Source organism: Cariama cristata, unplaced genomic scaffold (assembly GCF_000690535.1).
Source record: "Cariama cristata isolate BGI_N322 unplaced genomic scaffold, ASM69053v1 scaffold20114, whole genome shotgun sequence".
NCBI lineage: Eukaryota > Metazoa > Chordata > Aves > Cariamiformes > Cariamidae > Cariama > Cariama cristata.
This window is the reverse complement of record NW_009611637.1, coordinates 24021-45143: the sequence shown is the minus strand read 5'-3', so window position 1 is coordinate 45143 and position 21123 is coordinate 24021. Positions and strand designations below refer to the sequence as shown.

Sequence of the window (21123 nt, the reverse complement as noted above, 5' to 3'; positions counted from 1 at the left end):
CAGGGCCGTGGGTGCCGTGTGCGTGTGTGTGTGTCTGCCTGGTGGGCATCAGGCAAGTGTCTGGAGACATGGCAGGGCTTGAGCTCCATCTATACCTACCGCTGTCGGGATTGTTACTGGTACGACTGGTGTAAGGAGGAAAGGTGTCCAGCGCAGCAGCACTGCGGGGAGCAAGGGGCCAGGCTCGGGGCCTCAGCAGGGCCCCTCCTGCCCACAGAGCACCGTTGTGGGGCCGTGGCCGGAGCTTGCGCCAAGGAGAACAGAGCCCCCCATTATAGGTACAGAGACCTGTAAAAACCTTTCTCTGGGTTTCCACAGGCTGGTGGTGCCTCCCGCCTCCCCCTCGGGAGCTTGGCGCTTTGAGAAAGCACCTCTGTAGGTGCTAATGTGGTCCTGAGGAACCAGGGGAGACAGCTGAGCCTGTCAGTGAAGTAGAGAAAGGGTTGTTTTAAACTTTCTTTGCGAGTGCCAAGACTGTCTCCTTTGTGTTGGCTGAATGAGTAATTGGAGTAGCTTAGCGAATTTCAGTGTTTGATTTGCAAAGATCACTGTGTTTATTTCTGCCACCCTGTCATTGCCATACGGCGTTCAGATCCTGCTCGGTTGGGAAGTTGAGCCCCCTCCTCCTTTCCCTGGCCCTGCCAGCGTTGCGGGGTGCAGGAGGGCGGCTGGGCCCAGCAAGGGGGGCTTACCGCCTCATCCCCATTCTGTCGACCAGGGGAGCGTTGCTGGTCATCGCAGCAACAGCTAAGATGGGGTATAGGGCCTGTGTGTCCTGACATGCATGGAGTGAGGACACAGCTCCTCGTCACAGCTGTGATCCCCTGACTAACCCGTAGAAGCCATCTCTTATTGTGCCAGTCCCCCCAGACTGGCCTCCGCAGGTTTGCCAGGCTCTAATTGCTCCTGTTTTTCACACCTTTTCAGAGAGGTCTCCCTGGTCCCCCAGGCCCCCCGGGTCCGCCAGGGCCGCCAGGAGTTCCTGGTATCGATGGCATTGATGTAAGTGTTTCCCATGCCTTGCCTAGGAAATAGGAAATGCCTTAAGGTGTACCTGCATTGTCTTCACTGTCAGCATTTGACCCCGAGGAGTTTGAATTTGGCTGCAGATACACGTAGGAATTGATGGGTCTCATACCCTATAGTGGACTGGGGCGGGAGGGGGGGGAAGGTGGCCTTTCAGATTCTCTCTGATACAGAAAATACAGGACTACTTATTTTATGTAATCAGCATCGTATGCTGTGATTATTTACCTTAAAAGGCGTGTAGGGGTTTTATAATTCTAATCTCAAAAGGGTTTACATAGTATCATTCATACTAAAACATGATAAGGATTTGTGGCGTTATTCCTGATAGGAGCTATTATGTATTTTCCCCCATTTCCTGTCAGAAGTTTCTGTGATTGTTTCTGTTAGTCTGTAATAGAGATCACATGGATTTAATATTAATTTCTTACAATAAGAATCAGTTTGGGATTATTCCTGATAATCTGTAAATCAGTGTTTTTCATGAGGGACTGTAAAAGGTCACTGTAGCTCTGACTAATACTTTTCTTTTTGTATCTTGTTAGGGAGAGAGAGGTCCAAATGGCCCCCCCGGTCCACCGGTAAGTGTTTTCAGCTACTTTGCATTTGCTGCAGTGGCAGAAGAGGTTTTGAGTTTTGTTTCTGCTTTCCTATCTGAAACATAATGAACTGTCCATTTAAATCCTGAAGGGTCCAGATGGGGATGCAGGCAAACCAGGATCCCCTGGCCTGCCTGGAGAGCCGGGAGCTGATGTGAGTAATTTTTTTGGGGATTTTTTTTTTTTTTTTTTTTTTTTTTTTTTAAGAAAAGTACTTGGTTTTAGTCTATTTCTGTAGAAGCATGACCTCCTTTTGAGGTCTCTGGCTTCCTCACAGCTGCCAGTGAGTGCCAGTGGTGCATACGGGGGACAGGAGCTTGGCTCCAAGCTGAAAGATACTCTCTTGGAGGAGCACAGCCATGCTGCTGGCAGCTGAGGCAGCACCTGAGGAACAGCGTAAGGGCTGTTGGGTGCCACCATCCTGCTCTGGAGAGGGTGCTGGGCAGAGGTGCTGCAGGGAGGAGATCATGCTACGTCCTCTGGAAACAGCCTCAGGTCAATGCCCTGCTCCCTGAGCAAACAGCAGGGCAGCAAGGGCAAGAGGAGGATCCAAGCTCAGGCCTGAGGACCAGCCATGATGGCCCCAAGCCAGGAGCTGGTGTTTAATCCCTGAAGGAGGTGTGTGGAGGGGTTGTGTTTAGTAATTTTAAGTCTTGTTCCCTAAAACAGAGAAAATAGGAAGGAAAAAAAAAATCGGATCAGCGCTATAGGCCTGATGTTACAGTGAAGTGTTACTTAAAAAAAACCAAACCAAAACACCAAACCAACCTCCCAGACTTCAGCTGCTGCAGAGTCTGTACCTGCTGATGTATATTCCTTTGTGGAAAATAATATTGAAGAATAAAGTTTCAACATCATCTAGTGTCGATGGCCTGTTAGGTTGTATCTCTTAAATAAATTAGTGGCAATGAAAACACCTCCATACATTTTTGGGAAACCGTTCATGTTTCTCTCAAGAGCGGTGTTTGAAAGCCTTTCTTGCTATGAAGCAAGATTGTTACGTTAGTACTTAGATCTTATGACAGGAGGTAGGCAAGCTTATGCTTAATTTACATGAGTGGTAGAATACTTTTATACTTTAAAACATCAAAAATAAAGATTATATACAACGAACTAGTATATTAGAGAATATTGCAAATTACATAAATTAAAAGCTTAATATTAAACATTGCAATACTGTTAGATGTTAATTTTTAATTTAATTTTGAAAAGAGATTTAGTGGACATGGAGCTGAAACAGTCTTTAGTTAAACTGTACAAACTCCAAATCTGTAAGAGGAAATGGGCTTGCAATGAGTGGTGTCTCATACAGCTTCTTTTCTACCTGAAAAAAATACAGGACCACAACCCATTTGTACATGTCAAAAACCCATAAGCAGATCTTTAAAAATCATTGCCTCTTATAATTTTCACTTAAGGCATAGTTTTGTTTTCCTTACCAGAATTCATGGCAACACAATCAGGTAAACCAGAACATTTTAAACTCGACTCACCTTTTGATATTTGTTCACACTTCCATGTTCCCTCATATTAGTGAATGAGTGAAAATGTGGTACTAGAATACTGTGTTCTGAAATGGTGAACGTTTTTTATTTTCACTTGAAGACAAAACACAGGACCTTATTGTACTCCTGCTGTGCATTCGACTTTTAATTGGGGTTTTAAATTTATAATACATTCTATGTTTAATTGGTGAGGCAGTTCTGACTTTTTAAATCTCATTTTTCTTTCACAAACTATTTCAGTGTCAGGTTTAATAGACTGAGTAAAGATACTGTACAGTAATTGCCTGTAATGATCATGCAAGCTTTTGAAAGCAAATTATCAGAGAAAACATCCCTTTGGGTGAACTCTGAATTGCTGGAAGTGTGCCAAAAAAGAAAAGTGTTGGACAAATGTAAAAACAAGGCTTTTCTTACGGATATCTGGACATTTCTAAGCCATATAAGGTGGTTAAAAATTTGGAAACAGCAGAAAGCAAAAGAACTCCAAATAAATTCATAGTTATAATATCATGGTTGCTTTTTAATTTTAGCCAGATTGACCAGGGTGGTTCAAAGACTAACTTCTAATCCAGCCTGGCAGTTTGTTGATTTTTTTTTTTTTTTTTTTTTTTTTTTTTTTTGGTCAGTGAACGGTTTATTTGAAATGGAAAACACTGACAGTTGGGGTTTTTTTTTAACCTGAGCCATGAACTAAATTCATCCATCTCCCATTGACGGGAAATAAGATCATGTGAGATCACATGTGTAGTTTAATTGTGATTTAACTGAGTAGTTTTTGAAGGACACATCGCAGGCACTGAAGTTTATCGCCAGAAGCTGGTACTTTGAACTTGGGTGGTTCTATCTGTACATGTAAATAGATATTTGAATTATAAGTCTCCTGCAGTTACTTATTTAATAGCTTCTTTATTCTGTGTTTTAGAATGTTTTCTGTTGTGATTAAGAAAACTATGTAACCTTTGCATTAACTTTTTATACATTACTTCCAAAGGGATTCACAGGGCCTGATGGCTCACGTGGAGCCACAGGACCAAAAGGACAGAAGGTAAGAACAAAATTGTGCATGAAACTATGGGGTGTTTTTTTTAAAGCAGGATTTTTGTTTGTCTCTGTGCGACTGACGAGATGCTACAACCTTTCTTACGATATTAAAACATCTATAGAATACAGACTCATTGGGCCGTTTTCACACAGTACAAAGCACCTTCCGTTCCCCCAGCCAGCAGTAAGGAATAGTGACATTACATTGATGACGTGAAGGCTGAGCATCTTCTGTGATGATGGGACTCTTTCCATCTTGTTGTACTGTGATTATGTCATAGTAATATGCAGTGGGAACCAGAACAGTGAAACCTGACTTCGTCAGCAATCAGAGAAATGAATTATGCATCAGAAGTCAGAGTAGCTAGCGTGTTTGAATTATTTTTTTTGGGGAGGGGAAAAAAAGCCTGAGGCTGTATCTTTTTAATATTGAGAAAGTCTTTCCTTTCTGTCAAGTCTCACTGAAACCAGCATAGCGTTAATGAAGTGAATAATACTTGCAGAATATGTCCACTAAATGATACCCTCCAAAAGGTGAGAACATCTTCCTGTATGTTGTTTACAAAACTTTATGCTAGCGCCTCTTGAAAAACTCAATTTTTATCTTTTAAAGGGTGAGCCAGGACAGCCAGGTGCTCGTGGACTTCCGGTAAGTAATACATTTAGTATATAAAGTGGCTTTGTAGACATTAAGTATCAATATGAGGGATTCTTACCATTAAATGTAGTGAAGAAAAGCCAGAAACTATTTCTGAGGTTTCAAACAACTCATAGGATATCAAAGTAGTACATCAAAGAACGTTTTTGCCTTTATATCAAAGTGTGCAGATGTTACTGAAAGGACATTTTTGGTTCGTATGCTGTGAAAAAGAAAGGAGCATGTCTGATGTGGTCACAGGTTTTGGACACATACTGTTGTTTTCCATCTCTTTGTGAAAATGCTGTAGAGACAAGAGAGCCCATGTTTTATTTGCATGAATTAGTCTGCAGTTATTCCTGTTTCAGCTCCTTGCCATGTGCTTAAATGGGATCACTGAAGTGTAAATGCTGTATGGGACTTCCTGTGCTGTTTCATATGAAAAAAAGACAAAATAGGAGAAAGGACATGCGAAGAGTACTATTCCAGTTGGCATGCAGATGGGTTTAGCATCTGTCTTTGGGGGCTGAAAATAATTGTGAATTTTAGGAATTTTAGAGGGTTGAAGAAGTGAATTCTGGTTGGCATGTAGAAACTTAGATTATGTAGGAAACCAGTAGAAACCTCGAGGAAAATGGGTAATGGAACAAGATGACTGGCATGAAATTATAATAGGGCCGCACATTATTAAAATTTAATTAAAAATTAGATTAATTTTGGAGAAATTATTGGAATTAAATAGAAGAGGCATTGTGTTCCAATATAGCACTCCTTGCTGTGAAATTCTGTATCTTCGACTATATCTCTGTACTTTTGACCCTGTCCCATTAGCTTTTATCAAATTTATATTAAACCATCATTTTGATATTTGGCCAGAGAGGAAATTATAATGTTATTCTTGAAGACATTGCATTACAGACAAGTTGAAACTTATAGCTTTTATCAAATTTATATTAAACCATCATTTTGATATTTGGCCAGAGAGGAAATTATAATGTTATAATGTTTCAGCATTACAGACAAGCTGAAACTTAAGATGAATCATTCTATGTGGACATTTGCATTTAATTTTCATGGATACTCTTTCTTACCCGAAAATCTGAAAAACAGATAATACTCGTATAATGACTGGTCAATCTGTAGACTCAGTATATGAGCTAAATTTAGTCACACAAAATAGCAGAACTGAGGTAGCTTCTAGGCAGACGGAAAGCCCTGCATTTTTCTGTTAGGGGTTTGAGGTGTTTGTTGTTGTTGTTTGTTTATTTTCATTTTTTTGCTGTCAAGTAGATGGTGAAATAATTTCTGGGTTGTTTGCAATGCATTTTAAAATGTGTAGCTGGAATGAAGAGATAGCTTAACTGTCAGATATGTTACTCAGATGATATGGAAAAAATGTACGTGAAAATAACTGCTATGGGAGAGGAAAAAATGGGGAATTAAAACTGAATTACTGAAATAATAGGTTAAAATACTGTAGTATTTTAGCCTGTCAACTGAAATAAAAACTCACTTGGGGAAAATATACATGATTTTACCTCACGGCTAACAGGCAAATGTGAGAACGAATAATTTAAGAGCCTTCAGAAAAAGTGGGTATATAAAATATACATAAAGAGAGTTAATCTCAACTCAGAATTTGAGCTGTTACTAGGGGAAAGCAGCAAACTGGACCAACTTGTCAAGGTAGAATGCTGATTCCATTCAGAGCAGCACTTAGCTGATTCACATCTTTTGTGAGCATATTTTGAGACTGTAAAAGCAAAAAATCTGATGAGGTTTTGGACCATTATTCAAAGTTTAGGGATTTTTGTTTGCCCTGAAACTTTCAGTTTTAGGGTGATAACGCTTCAGTGAACCTCAGTAGGGATTGCTTTTGGAGTTGTTCTGCCTCTGCTTAATGAGCAGCTGGACATTGTATTTAAAAGTGAATCTGCAGGAATATTTATAATGAGGAAATGAGAATTCTTAGTTATTTAAAGCTAAAGAAACGATGGATATACTTGGTCACCTCATGTCATTACTCTTGTAGTTATTAAGGTTAAGGTTAATCCTTAGACCTCACATTTTAGGAAGAAGCCTAGTGTTTGATTTTGTAGCTCCATGGTGGTTAACCAGTATATGCAGAATCCATATGGAAAGATTAATGCTCAGAATAAATCTCTTGGGGAAATTCCATTTATACAGGCTTTCTTTTTGTTGAATGGCTTTAAGCTGCTGAAGAAATAGAGCAGTTAGTCAAAATTTCTCAAAATGGCCAACACTGGTCATCCTACCTTTAGTGAGATTAAACTTAGAGTAATGAAACCTAATTAAATAAATAAAGAAGAGTAGAAGTGGTATTGCTGGAGTGTGATGGTTTTAATTCTCAGGTTCAGAGACTCTTTGAGAAGCTCTTACTACAAGTGTGAAGTAATGAGGCTGTTTAACCTTTGCAGGTCTTTGGTTTGATCCATGAGACCTCGTTTGCTAGAAACATAGTGAACACACTTATGAGTCTGCATACTAGTTACATGATTATTTGAGTATGTAGGTGCAATTATGCATTGCTTTAAATTCAGTCAGTGGCCTTTTGCAAGTGGATAACCATCCAGAGACTACTCCAAAGACTTCATTTCTCACAATAAACCTTTGTTTAAGTTGTTAAAATGCTCAGTGCAAACAGAAATCTGGAAGCCTTGGCTACAACGTTAATTAGTTTTAAATTATTATCACTGTTTTTCAAGCTCATCCAGTGGAATTCATTGTCCAAGTGAGGACTTCAGGGTAACTGAAAGAAAGAATATTAAATATCTAAAGTTTTATACACAGCATTTGCTTTTCTGCTTCTGTCACCCTTTCTTCCCCAGAATCTATCCTGGCAATCTTCAGTTATCTTCTTTTAGTCTCCCTTCCCTCTGTTTTTTCCTGCTTCATCATTTAGTTTTCATTTATTCTCTTTGTCTTATCTCTTTTGTGGATAGTCTCTCAAATGACACATTTACACAATCAGTAGAATACTTCTGATGAATTCAACTAATTTACCACCAAATATGCAGATGTGTCTGATCTGGTAAATGGGCCTGAGGCTGCTACATTCTGTGCATGTGTTGCACTCTTCAGTGCATTCTCTCTGTTAAATTCCCCCTAACTTTTCTATTAGCTGATATATTGCTAGTGTTTTACAGATCTGGCATTTGGGTAGGACTGTGTGTATTTAGTGATAGAGAAATTGAAAATATTTAAAGGTCTACCAAAGCACAGCTTCTGGCACAGGGTACACATACAAATACCGGTATGTATGCCAGTGTTTCATACACATCGTTGACACTGTTCTCCATAAAAGTATCCATTTGCTTTAATAATGCAAGACTGAGGGATCTGTTTTCTTAGAGGGAGTGTGTTCTCCAAATAGGCAGAAACACACTTGTATCTTGGACACTTCTCATTAAAATGATTCAGAGCAATACTGATGGAAAATGTAAACAGGAGCAGTTTCTGTTTACCAAAAAGCGCTAGTTTAATGGATTTAGACCTCAGGGAAGCACAGGCAAAAAAAAAAATATAAAAAATTATCTTTTATTATCAATTTAAATGTACTGTTAGAAGGAAATGATTATAGCATAGAAGAGTTTATCATGCTACTTGATAATTAACTAAACTCAAAGGCTTTAATGTTTTAATTTCTTTGTGGAAGTATATGTGTTTGTAAATATGTGTAAACAAATGCTACTGCAAAGCAACTTAATTAATAATTTAATTTGTCTCCTGATATTGATTACCTAATAATAAAATTGATATTTAACATTAGTTAAACAAGTTTTCAAAATGATTTTGCAAAATCAAACATCAGGTTTTTTGTACCTTTTTATCCCGAATACTCTGTTCTTGGCAAACAGCTTGATGAGGTGTGGAACCCTCCCCGCACTTCTGAGCTTTTTTTGTATTTCACAGGGCAAGGGGCTTCTTGGACCACCTGTAAGTATCATTTTTACCTTTCATAAATATACAGTTTAATGAATCTGTTTAAATATTCAATAAAGCTATTATACTGTAATAAAAAGTAATTCAATGAAAGAAGAGACTGTTTTAATCCTGATGTTCCATGTCTGTTATGTATGCTTTCTTCAGCTACCTTGCTCAGGTCTGTGGTATATGGGGCAAGGCAGAATACTGGTGTCTGAAGGCATAGTTTGTTTGAAAGAATTACATGTTCTCACTCCTTGGATGCTTGTTATAGAGGTATTGCATGTTTTAAAAATACTATTTAACTTGATTGTTATAGGGTCTGGCTGGTGCGGCAGGACTTCCTGGGGAAGTAGGTCGTGCTGGTCCACCTGTAAGTACTGCTATGTTTGCTGAAAATGTAGGTTTATTCAATTGCTAGAGGGTACTTATAGAAAAAATGAATAATTACTGTGCTGTCTAAACACAGTTTGAGTTATAACAGCACTTGAAAACATATTTCTTTCCTCTACAGTGGTCACTGGTAGAGGAAAGATTGTATTTGAAGCTCATCAGAAATAAGGAACAATGAATAGCACAAAGTCAAGGCTGCCCATTCGATTAGAATTAAATGTTTCATATAGTGTCCCATGGTCTACTTCTCCTCTTACTCAAGGAAAGCTAAAATCAAAAAGCAAACCTGCCAGAAATACAGGAAACATAAAACTTAACATTTAATGCAGACCTTTATTTTTACTCCTATCTTCTCACATGTACATTATGGTACATGACCACATACTATTTCTGTTTACCATTTGCATATCGGTGAACATGGCAATTCAGTATTTCTTCTTAGTCTCGTTTTAAGTGTGACTCTGTCTACTGACCTTACTGCTAAACTGTGCACTCAGTTTCAGCACACTGTCATATTTTGACTCCATAGTTTACCACTGAGATGCAAATTGAAACCAATTGTTAATTTTTTACTTGAAATCTGAAATAGCATTAAAGTTTTGTTTAATGAACCCTACTTTTTATTGCGTACCTCTCCCCCTGTCTTGCGCTCAGTCATATAAATGAATATAAAAAAGAATATTAAAACCCGCCAGTTTGTTTCAGAAGACGATCCATCTAACTCACTGTCTTGTCTGTAGCAAGGGCAATAATGGATACCTAGGGAAGTGTACAGGCTATTTGCAAAATGACATTTTTCTGTCATACTGTCCCACATTCTGGCAGTTGGCAGTTCAGAGACTGCCTGGATCGGAAATTGCATCTGTGCTGCCTTTTTTGAAAGCTACATATGAGCCTATCCTCCATTAATGTAGTCAGTCCCTTTTTGAATCCGTTTATATCGCAGGCCTCCACAACACATTGTGTTAATGAGTCCCACAATGTAATTATACTTTGTGTGGAATAGAAATATTCCCTTTTACTGTTTTTAAACCTATGGCTCTATAGCTTGTGCATTGTGAGATTTAGTGAATAATTTTTCTATATTCATCTTGTTCGTTTCATTTATGATTTAATAACATATCAAAAATAATATTGAAATGACAGTATTAAGTTAAAAGGTGGTCCATGTCAGAATATTAGACTTCTTTTAATTAAAAGCATCCAGAAAAAATAATTTGTAGAGGTTCTGTGTTATATTTAGTTCTGAAAGCACTGGACATCAAAACTTCACAAACAGAAGAAGATTCTAATTTGGTAAATTCATCTCAGGGTCTGAAAAAGGAGATCTTTTCCTCTCTATGCTTTGGGCATTTTTGCCACTTACTAGGATTCTTTTAATTCAGAACTTTATTAGCAGTTACAAGATAGAGAAGTGCATAAATGGTCCTATGGTCAGATGTTTCAGCTTTCTAAAGCAACTGAAAATTTATTCGTTTTTTGTGGCTGCTATTCCACAACATGTCTCCCATTCTACTAAAAAATCGGTTTTCCCATTCTACTATGGGACCTATGTTGTAGGTTGACGTTTTAGTTGACTACCTAGCCTGTCCTTCTGTAGTGACTTAATTTCTCACTGTCGCTGTTGTGTGGTATGAATATGTAACTGCTGGTTGTCATTATTACTATGAATCAACAAAATTATTTTACCCTTTTTTAGGGAGATCCAGGAAAAAGAGGGCCACCAGGGCCACCAGGACCACCAGGTCCTCGGGTAAGTGATTGCTTTTAGTATGTGCTAATGTCTGAATTATGTATTGTTGCAGCTTGAACAAAACTTCTCCTCAAGTCCTACAGCTGAATACCGACTTTAGGATTTCTGCAGGTTATATTAATTCATAATGTCTAGGGGCTTGTGTTCAAAGCCTGAGATACAACTCATTTAATCATATCAAAGTTTGATCTTCCATTCAGGAAACAAGTTTCTAGTCTTTATGGTTCTAAAAGATAGTTTGAAATGCAAACTGTGTAACTTCTGTAATGATGTCTTCCCATTTCTGCAAATGGTCTTAAACTGTAACTTTTACAGGTTTTAAACTTCCCTGTGAATTATAATATTATGTAAATGTAGTCTTTGTTGATCCTCACCAGTAGTACTTCAGCAGAGGTTAACTTTTCTCTGTTAGGAGGAGGGAAAAATTTAATATTTGGCATGTGAGCCAGAAATACATGGTCCCAGATGGGTTAAGTTCTAACGTCTTTCTTGCAACCAGGCCTGCTACTTGCAAGGGATAGAAGAAAGCTTTACACCAGCACTCTGCCTCTCTAGGGGAATGGGTCTCTTCTTTCAGCCTGTTGGGAGGAGGGATGTGTGTTATGCCTTTGTCTTGTGGCTATTTACCTGCCCGGAGAGATAAAGCAGAGTGCTTGGCGGACACATTGGAGGCTGAGTGCTGTGAAATGCAAACCGCTGGGAAACATGTGTCATACTAATGTCTTTTAAAAAGCTATACTGTTCCTCTGATGCTTTATTTCTGCCAGGTTTCTTGAGAGAATTGGCAGAGACATTGTAAAAAATGTGAACGGTAAAGTGGAGAAGAGTATTTAGGAAACAAGTAAAAACAAATTCTCAATAATGGCGTATGCTGCTTCTATTCCTTGACAGTTTTGTCCTTTTTAGATTTCTGAAGTGCCACAATCCAACTCCAGTTGATGACATTATGGACCCAAACATACTCTCAGCTGTTTTTAAATCCTTCTGTATAAAAGAAGCCCAGCTCATTCCTTAAACCCCGCTGTGCTTCTCTCTGAAACAGTGTGCTCCCTCCCACCGGGCTTTAGAGAATCCAGCTGCTGCTGTGAAATCATATTTCTCCCTGTTGTGCCTCGTAAGCCTCCCGTTAGCTTCCATCAAGTATTTGATTTAATATGAGGAATGACCTTCCCCCCACTGAGTCCATCTCGTTGTACACTGATCTCTAGTTTATTGCAATTCCATTAACTTCCAGACATCTCACTTGTCTACCAATCCTTGTGCTGTGGGAAGATTATTTTCTCTGTAAAGACCTGAATCTTTTGCTGAATGATAGTAAGTTGGAAAAGTAGAAGTTACCCTTATTACAGAAATTGTCTTGGTTCTGTTGGAAATTCATGGTGTTTGGGTAAATTTGCTCTATATTTAATAGAAAATATGCTTTAGGTAGCTTAAAAAACAAAAGAAATATTTTCAGAAAAGTTGATCTAAGACAAAGGACAGGATTTTGCAGGTACCTGCAATCACTCAATAAAATCCTACCGTTCAGGTGCTTTTCATGTTGGAGATCCTTTGGTTGATTATACTTCTGCTTCCAGCTTTGGATAGTAGTACTTTCTGTTTTGTCTGATGACTATATTGTTTAATGAGCCAAGTTGGGTTATCTCTCTTTTACTGACCTCGGTTAATTTAATTTAATTTAGGGAACAATTGGCCTGCAAGATGGTGACCCGTTGGTAAGATAGTTGTCCATGTTTTCTTTTCTTTTTCTTTTTTTTTTTAAGTAGTCTCAGACCACCTTATTCAACCCATGTGGTCGTAACTACATGTATGCTTTTCCAGTGTCCCAATGCTTGTCCACCTGGCCGCCCAGGTCATGCTGGCTTAATGGGAATGAAGGTAAGAGAATCTGTTTGTTCAAGCATTCCTTACAGAAATACTGTCTCAAAGCACTAGGGAGGGTAATTGCTGGCGTGACAAAAGGGCAGTTCACTGTTTGTTGTTGAAATCTCTTACTGCTGCTGTAATCTTCAGGGTAAAATTTATCTGTGGTCCTGAAAGGATTAGAGTATGTGAAAGATTGCTTCATTTAGTACTGGACCATTTGTAGTCTGACTCCAGAAACTCTAAATACTCCCCCAAATCCTCAGTCTTTTTTCTTTCTCTCTTCCTAGGAGACCTATAACATACTAAATTGAAGTGAACACTTTTTGAATCTCATTTTAGCTAAGATTTTTTGGGTTTTTTGTATTCCTTTCTGGTTTCTAGGAATACTGTTGGCCTGAGGAAGAAATTATTATTTGTTAATATAGTAATTTGTTATTAACCTGCCTAGAAATACAGCCTTGTTAGATCCAAGAGCAGAGCTTTTTGAACTTTGTACTTAATATGTGGTGTTAACTAGATAGGTGAAGAAGCAGTGGTGAATGGCGATTGCAGAGGGAACAGCAGGATAGTTCTGAGGAGTCTGTGTCTGTTTCGCAAAACTCAGTATTTTAATTGTTTTGGTTTTTACATTTATTCTAGGGACAGAAAGGTTCAAAAGGAGAGTCTGGTGAACCAGGAAAACAAGGTTATAAGGTAAAACAAAAAAAAAAAAGAGGAAAAACTGCTGTTATTTTTAGCAAGCTAATAGTAGTTTAGCCTCTTCTTCAAAAACAGTATTGTATTTTGTTAGAACTATTAATTGTTTTACCGGAATGCATGAAGAGATACTACATATCGTAATGCTCCGGAATAACCAAAGTCATATCTCTATTCTTCATTCACCTGTACTCTGTATTTATTATGATGCAGAAGTCATACTCCTCTTGCTTTTTCTTTTGATCATTCAGTTTAATTATTACGGAACTCATGGCAAGAATTTAAGTAAAATTTATTAATTGGAAAACTTCCAAACATTTAAATGCGGCAGAATTCCATGGATTTACCAAGTGGATTGTTCTGTGGCACAGATGAGTAGTGGCAGGAAGAATGAGAGGGAAAAATGTGTTTGAGAGGGAAAGGACACCATATAAGTTCATAGGCAAAGAAAGATTATAACTACAGTAAAGAGGCCAAATCTAATTCAGTTTGAAGACTGAAATGTGAACTCTTTTAAGGTGTTTCATTTGAATTAACCTTGTTTAATATTGAAATATTTGTAAGAAGAATTGAGAAGATTTGCACTGCCTTGATCGGTGCTTCAATGCTGGAGGAAAAACATTAGAGAAAAATTTTTAAAAAAACCCCTGCTTTCTATTCCTGAACATATTGAAAACATGGAACATTAGGAACAGCTTGCCTGTTTTTTTCCTGGATGTTGAACAGCTGTCTTGTGCTGCACAATCCCATTTTGCAAATTAAGCTGTCAATAAGTACTGTTGTTCCATTAGTATGCACTATCATTGTATGAGAGAGGTTATCATCTAATCAAATAGGGTTTTGGCCAGATAAGGCATTTTACCCTTTTAATTTTTAAAAAATTCTGAAATGCAGCGTGGTATTGTGATACAGAGCTACTAGCATATCCAGTCCATTCACGTATATGAGTATACCTTCATTACACTTCTAGTCTGAAAGAACAAGAAAACCTAAACAGATTAACATCAAGAAAAAAGGAATGACAGATCAAGAGTAAAATATTGTTTTTCTTTATACTGGGGGTGCTTTGAAATTACTTTTGACTAATAGTTGAATAGACTGTAAACCTAAATGAGTATCTGTCTATGTCCTGAGGAAGTAGTGTGACTTCCTTTGGATTTTTTTTCAAGCAGGGCATGGTGACAGAAAACAGTAAGTAGTAAATGTACCTGCTATGATGAAAGAGCAATATGCATGGTATGGGTTAAATACAGATATATTCCTTTTGCTTTCCCAGGGTGAAGAAGGGGACCAAGGACCCAGTGGTGAAGTGGGAGCTCAAGGCCCTCCAGTAGAGTATTTCCTCTTAGTGTTACCCATTTACTTTATATTTTCTTTATGATGTCATATCTTTTTTTTTTCTTATTGTAAGAAAACAGATATTATAAAATCTCCAGACACCTTTCTCTTTATTCTGCCATACTGTCTATGAGTAAAAGTAAAATTATTTAAGTCCCTCCGAAAAGCTACATTATCACTTGGCACAAAGCTCTAAATAGTTCTATGGAAAGGCTTATTTTAAAAAGTACTTCATGTCCTAAATTCTGTGTTGTGCTTAGATTGTGCAAGTAGGGTTTTTTTCTTTTTTTTTTTCCTTGGCATTCGTTTCCATAATTTTGATGACTCTGACTTCATCATTGCAAAGCCAGTGTTTGTTTTAAAATACGGTTAACTGTGAAATTCAGGCTTAACTAAGACTTGAGGGTGAAGTAGCAGCCACTGAAGCATAGATTTTATTTTTTTTTTTTTCCTTTTTTCTCCCTTTAAGTTTTTTGCCTTTCTGCATGCCAAAGAATCACCCTTCAATCACACCTATAATTTTGGAATTATTTTCTTATCCTGATTCCCTTGACTTTTTTGTTCTGACACATACCTCTTCAGCTTGTATCCCTGTGAGGAACTCTTCTTACAGTTAGCACAGCTGAACAGGCAATAGGAAACAGAATAAAGGGGTCATTCTAAGTAAAGGAAATAGGCATAGGCATAACACATTTAATTTCTATAGTTTATTTTCTGTTAGGGTCTTACACTGTTTTCCTAGGTGTGAAACTGTTTCTTTAATGCTCTTGGTATCCAGATGTGATATTATACAGGAGCTTACCTTGATGCACATGACATCCAAATCATAAATTACAGAATTCTCTATGAACATAAAACAACATAAACCTCTGGATTAGGACTAGCAAAAGATAAAACAAGAAGAGAGACTAAGTAAAGGGTGTAATCCTCCTTATGTCTGATGCTGAAAAAAGTATCTCTGGCACAGAGAAAGTACTTGTGTAAGCTGCAGCTTCTGCTGTCTGAAGGGTCTGTGGGGACCAATTCATTTAACTCAGTTTGATAAAGCTCTTCAATCACTGTGAAATAACACAGTGGAATTAAAAACCAATTAAGAGATTGAGTTTCCTTTTTTTTTAAATGCATTACTCATTTCACTTCACTGTTTCACTAGTTGATGGCCTTAAAAACAAGCTTTAAAATAATTGGTTCTTATTAAAATGTAGGATTCATAATATGCAGAAGGTGATGTCAGACAGACAACCCATGGGAAAGAGGATAGACAATGCTTTAGAGCCACAGATAGAGAAACTATAGACTGTTGTATTTTCTTTTATGTTTCTTATAGAAAGGAATGTAAAGTGCAGATCCATAGAAGGGATTAGGAATCCAGTCTGCACAGCAGCACCTGCAATCCAACACTTTTATGTCATGCTTTGACAAGAAGACTTGCATAAGATAGCCACCTCTGGGAGAAGTGTTGCTTTTGATAGAAAGTAGTGGGTATTGCAATGTACCTACTTCCATCTTTGATCTTGGAACAAGGATTAGACTGTGGGTGTCTCCCTTGTTGGGCTGCTGTAGTCACTGTTGCATTATCATGATTTTTCTCATGTTTTGAGCTGATAAAGCCTTCAATGTTCTGTGCAAGATTCCATCTAACTTTGTTAGGGGTAAGTAAAAGGGCTGCTCACCTAGAGTCTGGTCAAGGAGTAGGTTTGCTTATGCTGCGTTGAGGTGCCTGTAGCTGTTTCATTAACACAGTTGTAGTGCATTCCTCTTGTTGCAGGACAAACACGTTACGGCTGAGGGTTTGGTCTCGCTGCAGGGAGGAGACACATCATGTAGTTTCAGTCTCTCAGGAAGGTGAAAAAATTGAAGCCAAATTTTGCACGAGACTGTATTTTGAAGCGAAGTGATGGTAGTTACGATACATCCTGCTGCACTAGGATGTCTGCTCAGTCTAGCCTCTCAGGTGTGGCGGGCATATACACTTAGCACTTGTATTCTCAAAAACCTTTCCCAGTTTTGTCTGCCTCTAGAGTTCTATAAAGTCCGATGGTACCTTTCTCCTGCATCTGTCCTATTACCCTGCTTAAGACAACTTAGCACTTTTGCAAATCTGGCCTTCATGTGTTCCTCTCACACAGGCTGCACAGGGAGAATGCTTCAACTCTGTGGTAATCAAGAAGAGAAATCAGTGGGTTTTTTTCAGTCTTAAGGCATATTTGTGGTTGTATAATTCAACTTGATAGTTTTGTTATTCTTTTAAAAATTCTTAAATTACTAAAATATCAAATTACTGTATAAATGAAATATTCTATTACAGAAGTAGCTGGATTTCTCATTTTATACTAAGAAAATAGTAAAATAAGCATAAAGAAAGCATGTAGAACTCTGAGTCTTCTGTCTGAAAACTAGGACAGTTCTGATGAAAAGATTTAAGCATAATTTGAATACACTTTTCATTTTCAGGGCATCCTAGGTATCAGAGGTATAACTGGTATAATGGGACCTAAAGGCACTAAAGTGAGTATTAACCTTTCTTTCCATAAAATGACCTGGATTAAAAAAATGTGCACTTCTGAATGTTTTTAAAACTTACTTAAATTTCTCATTTCCGCTCCCCCCCCTGCATTTTCTCTCTCCTGCCACCTGTATTTCCACCGCTACTGTACTTCTGGTTAGGAAGAAAGGCAACTTGGTCCTTCTGCTTAATAAAGTACACATACTCTTCACACCTTTCCCTCTGATTCCTGGATTTATAGTAGTTTGGCATGTGTGCAAGTTTGTAGTTAGCAAGATAGCAAGTTATAGCAGTTATAAACTATATCACGTTTTACTTAAAGCTAAAATTTTTTAAGTAGTCTCTCCTGTGATTTACATCTTCCTGAAGCCTTTTGCTTCTATTGTCCCAGTTTTTGTCAGGATTTTTTTTTATTGAGAGTTTGTTCTTTTTCCATTCTTTCTGTCTCTTGCATTTTGGTGTCTTAAACATGAATCCCACTGGCAGCAATTTATCTGGGCTCTGATTTTGCTGGGTAATTTTCCTGCTGTTCATCAAAGTGTTTCTAACTGGTTATTTCAAAACTGTTACATTTCTATTCTTATCTTGATAAATTTATATGGTAAAAATTTCTGGGAGGAGTAAAATGTAGCAATCGTGCCGTTGTCGCCTTCTTCAGAAATGAAATCACGGAAACCTGATTCTGTGATTGTCTGTGTTCAGAAACAGCATCAAATTTGTCCTGATTATGAATCTTCTCATGGGTGATCCTTCCTAGTTTCTCAGACACATTTGCTAAGCTATTACTATCTTACTTTGCTTTTCTAGCCTTCTTTCTATCTTCCAGATCTTCATAGTTATTTGCCTGCATCTTTGTGCTGTTTTGTCTATTTGAACTATTTGCTACATATGTTTGACAAAGGAGTTCCTTATTCTTTGTAAGTCTTTTTGAAAACATTCTTTTTTTTCTCTCCATTTAAAATTACTTACAGGGTAGCAATTGCATAGTTTCCATGAAACATATGTGATTAAAAATAGCTACACTGCACTTGATGATTTCTCTTCACATTTTGATGCTATTCTATTACGTGATGAAGGAGATAGTATTATTAAGGAAGACACAGACATTTTCTGAAGTGGCAAGAAAAGGTCTACCTTCTCGCTGTCCAATATGTTTTTTCAGAGAATGAACTGAATGTCTTACTTTGAATGACATTTTTCCATAGTTAAAAAAATATTGATTTTTCGTAACTCCATGAAAAATCAAGATAGATTTAAAAAAAAAAAAAAGTTTGCCTAACTTCCTTTTTTTTTTTTTTTTTTTTTTTTTTTAAATTAGAGCGATAAAAAAAATGTCTGCTGTAGAGAATTTGCAGCTCCCAGCAAACCAGGAGGGAGCATAAGTTGTTAAGTGTTTCATCACTTCATTTTAATGTCTCGTGTTATCTACTTGTTTTGCAGGGAGCTCGTGGGCTTGATGGTGAGCCAGGTCCCCAAGGTCTTCCTGGTGCACCTGTAAGTAGAGTCTGTGTTAGCCAAACGCTTCCCAGGGCCTACCCAGTTAGATACCAAGTCCTGAAACTTTGCAGCTGTGAATCAGAAAAGCCTCTGATTGATCCAATTCTTCTGATCCACCACCGGTGAATAAATGATATGACAGTGATATCAAGTCCAGAATCTCTTGCTGTCCCCAAGGAATTATGGGGTAGATGAACACATTTTAGCCTCTTAGTACGTTATTGTTACCTCTTACCTCTTCGTTCTGAGTGCTACTGTGCATTAGGGTGGCTTGGAATTTTTCAGGTTTTAAGCTGAAAAATACTAATTCATTAGAACAAAACCTGTACAGGGCAATTTGTGCCCTTTTGATTGTGGTTTGTGCCTTTTTGTGGTTTTTTTTTTGTTTGTTTGGTTGGTTGGTTTTTTTAGTTCTTCCCTGCCCTCACAGTTGTAATTTATGCTTGGAATAGGCAGTAACTGTATGGGTTGAAGAAGTGAGTGCAACATCCTTTGCTCAGGCACTCCTGGATTCCTAGGGGATGGCTTGAGCTGTGTTTTTTAAAATGTAGCTGTCAGCTGCAGTTTTAAGAAACTGTATTTTTAAATATAGAATGAGTTTAAGATGTCAGTTTTAATCGAGTCTGAATTGTACTGTTGTTGATTTATTGGAGGTTTTAGCTAATAAATACAAGTAAATTTGTTCTAGTTTTATTGCTAAAATAATCTTTTTTCTTTTTTCTTTTTTCTTTTTTTTTTTTCCTGTAGGGGGATCAAGGACAGAGAGGTCCACTGGGAGAGGCAGGTCCAAAGGGAGAAAGGGTGAGCACAGACAAATTTCAACTGGTGTTCACTTGTCAACATTGGTTACCTACAGCATATAAACATACAGCATAATTGGTACTCTCAAAGTAATGCATATCTGTATGAGTATGTGTTGACATTCCTTGCATCTGTCATTTCAATGTGTTTATTTTCATTTTTAAAAATTCTTATTCTTAGGGCCCTCAAGGTACAAGAGGAATAAATGGTCTCCCTGGGCCTAAAGGAGAGTCTGTATGTATATTTAATTTCTTCATTTGCTTCCTGTCATGCTAATTTGTGTAACAGAGTGCTTGGGTAAAATCTCTCCAGCAATACCTTAATCCTTTCAAGGGCTTACCAGGAGTCGATGGCCGGGAAGGGATCCCTGGAATGCCTGGAGCAAAAGTAAGGCACAGTTGGCATATATCTGAGCTTTGGTAGTGCCCTAGATTTGCTCACTCGTAAGTGACTTTTTATTGTGCTGCTGCCTGTGGCCTTATGCACATTATTAGGGTAATTGAAAGAACTGTCCCATCCTACAGATCCTCAAGGGCTTACCAGGAGTCGATGGCCGGGAAGGGATCCCTGGAATGCCTGGAGCAAAAGTAAGGCACAGTTGGCATATATCTGAGCTTTGGTAGTGCCCTAGATTTGCTCACTCGTAAGTGACTTTTTATTGTGCTGCTGCCTGTGGCCTTATGCACATTATTAGGGTAATTGAAAGAACTGTCCCATCCTACAGATCCTAAAGTACTCCAGCTCTGTGTTCCAGAAATAAAATTTTCGGTTCTGTTTGATTTGCATAAATTACAACTTAAAATGTTTTTCAGGGTGAACCAGGAAAACCTGGAGCTCCAGGTGATACAGGGCTTCAGGGACTGCCAGTAAGTATCTGGTATTTTACCTTTGAAAGTTAGGCTCAGTGCGAACCACACAAAGGCTATATAGAGGTTAGTTCGCTGATGTTGGAGTAATTTAAATGAAAGTCTAAGCAAAAGGCCTAAGAGCATGTGTAATGCAAGGGGAAGTTCTGCTATGCGTATCCAAAACTTTAGCACAAAAGCCTAAATCTCCTCATGGTACCTTAGTGAGGACCTCGATCTTACAAAATGTTTGTGGCCAGTATGCAATTCTTTTAGGGTTTCTTGTATCTGAAACCCTGTGGATATTATGGTGTGACCCCGCAATTACGGCTGGTCTCATTGTATTGACTAGGGCCAAACCTATTCCCAGGGTGAGCAGGAGGAGCTGACCTGCTAGTCTAACATACCTTAGATGAACAATCATCTCCTTTTGATATTCTGCTGGCTCAGAACATCTGGAACGCATCACACTCATGTTTCTTTCTGCAGGGGGGTGAGTCTTCTAGTGTATACCCTGTAGTGAAGTTATAGGGAACCCAGAGAGCTTTATGGGCTCTTTCAGAAGGTAATCCTCGTGCATTAACTGAGTAAGTTTGAAAACTGCGCCAAAAGCTAAGTTACTTGTCAAAAGCTAAATACAAACGTGTTTGAAACACTATGCTATAGGGATAATTG

At 38.1% G+C, this 21123-nt stretch overlaps 1 protein-coding gene across 1 annotated transcript in view; it reads left to right on the top strand.

Moving 5' to 3' along the window:
• The window catches only part of COL9A1 (collagen, type IX, alpha 1), a gene marked incomplete at its 3' end in the record, with an annotated part of 45098 nt that overhangs the window by 211 nt on the left and 23764 nt on the right, over positions 1–21123 (top strand). The window contains exons 2-19 of the mRNA XM_009698337.1: positions 928–1002; positions 1572–1607; positions 1717–1779; positions 4122–4175; positions 4785–4820; positions 8742–8765; positions 9073–9126; positions 10846–10899; positions 12582–12614; positions 12721–12777; positions 13405–13458; positions 14738–14791; positions 17254–17307; positions 18746–18799; positions 19550–19603; positions 19784–19837; positions 19937–19990; positions 20416–20469. Of these exons, the coding sequence (XP_009696639.1) occupies positions 12766–12777; positions 13405–13458; positions 14738–14791; positions 17254–17307; positions 18746–18799; positions 19550–19603; positions 19784–19837; positions 19937–19990; positions 20416–20469 (444 nt within the window). The remainder of the gene's footprint in view (positions 1–927; positions 1003–1571; positions 1608–1716; positions 1780–4121; positions 4176–4784; positions 4821–8741; positions 8766–9072; positions 9127–10845; positions 10900–12581; positions 12615–12720; positions 12778–13404; positions 13459–14737; positions 14792–17253; positions 17308–18745; positions 18800–19549; positions 19604–19783; positions 19838–19936; positions 19991–20415; positions 20470–21123) is intronic.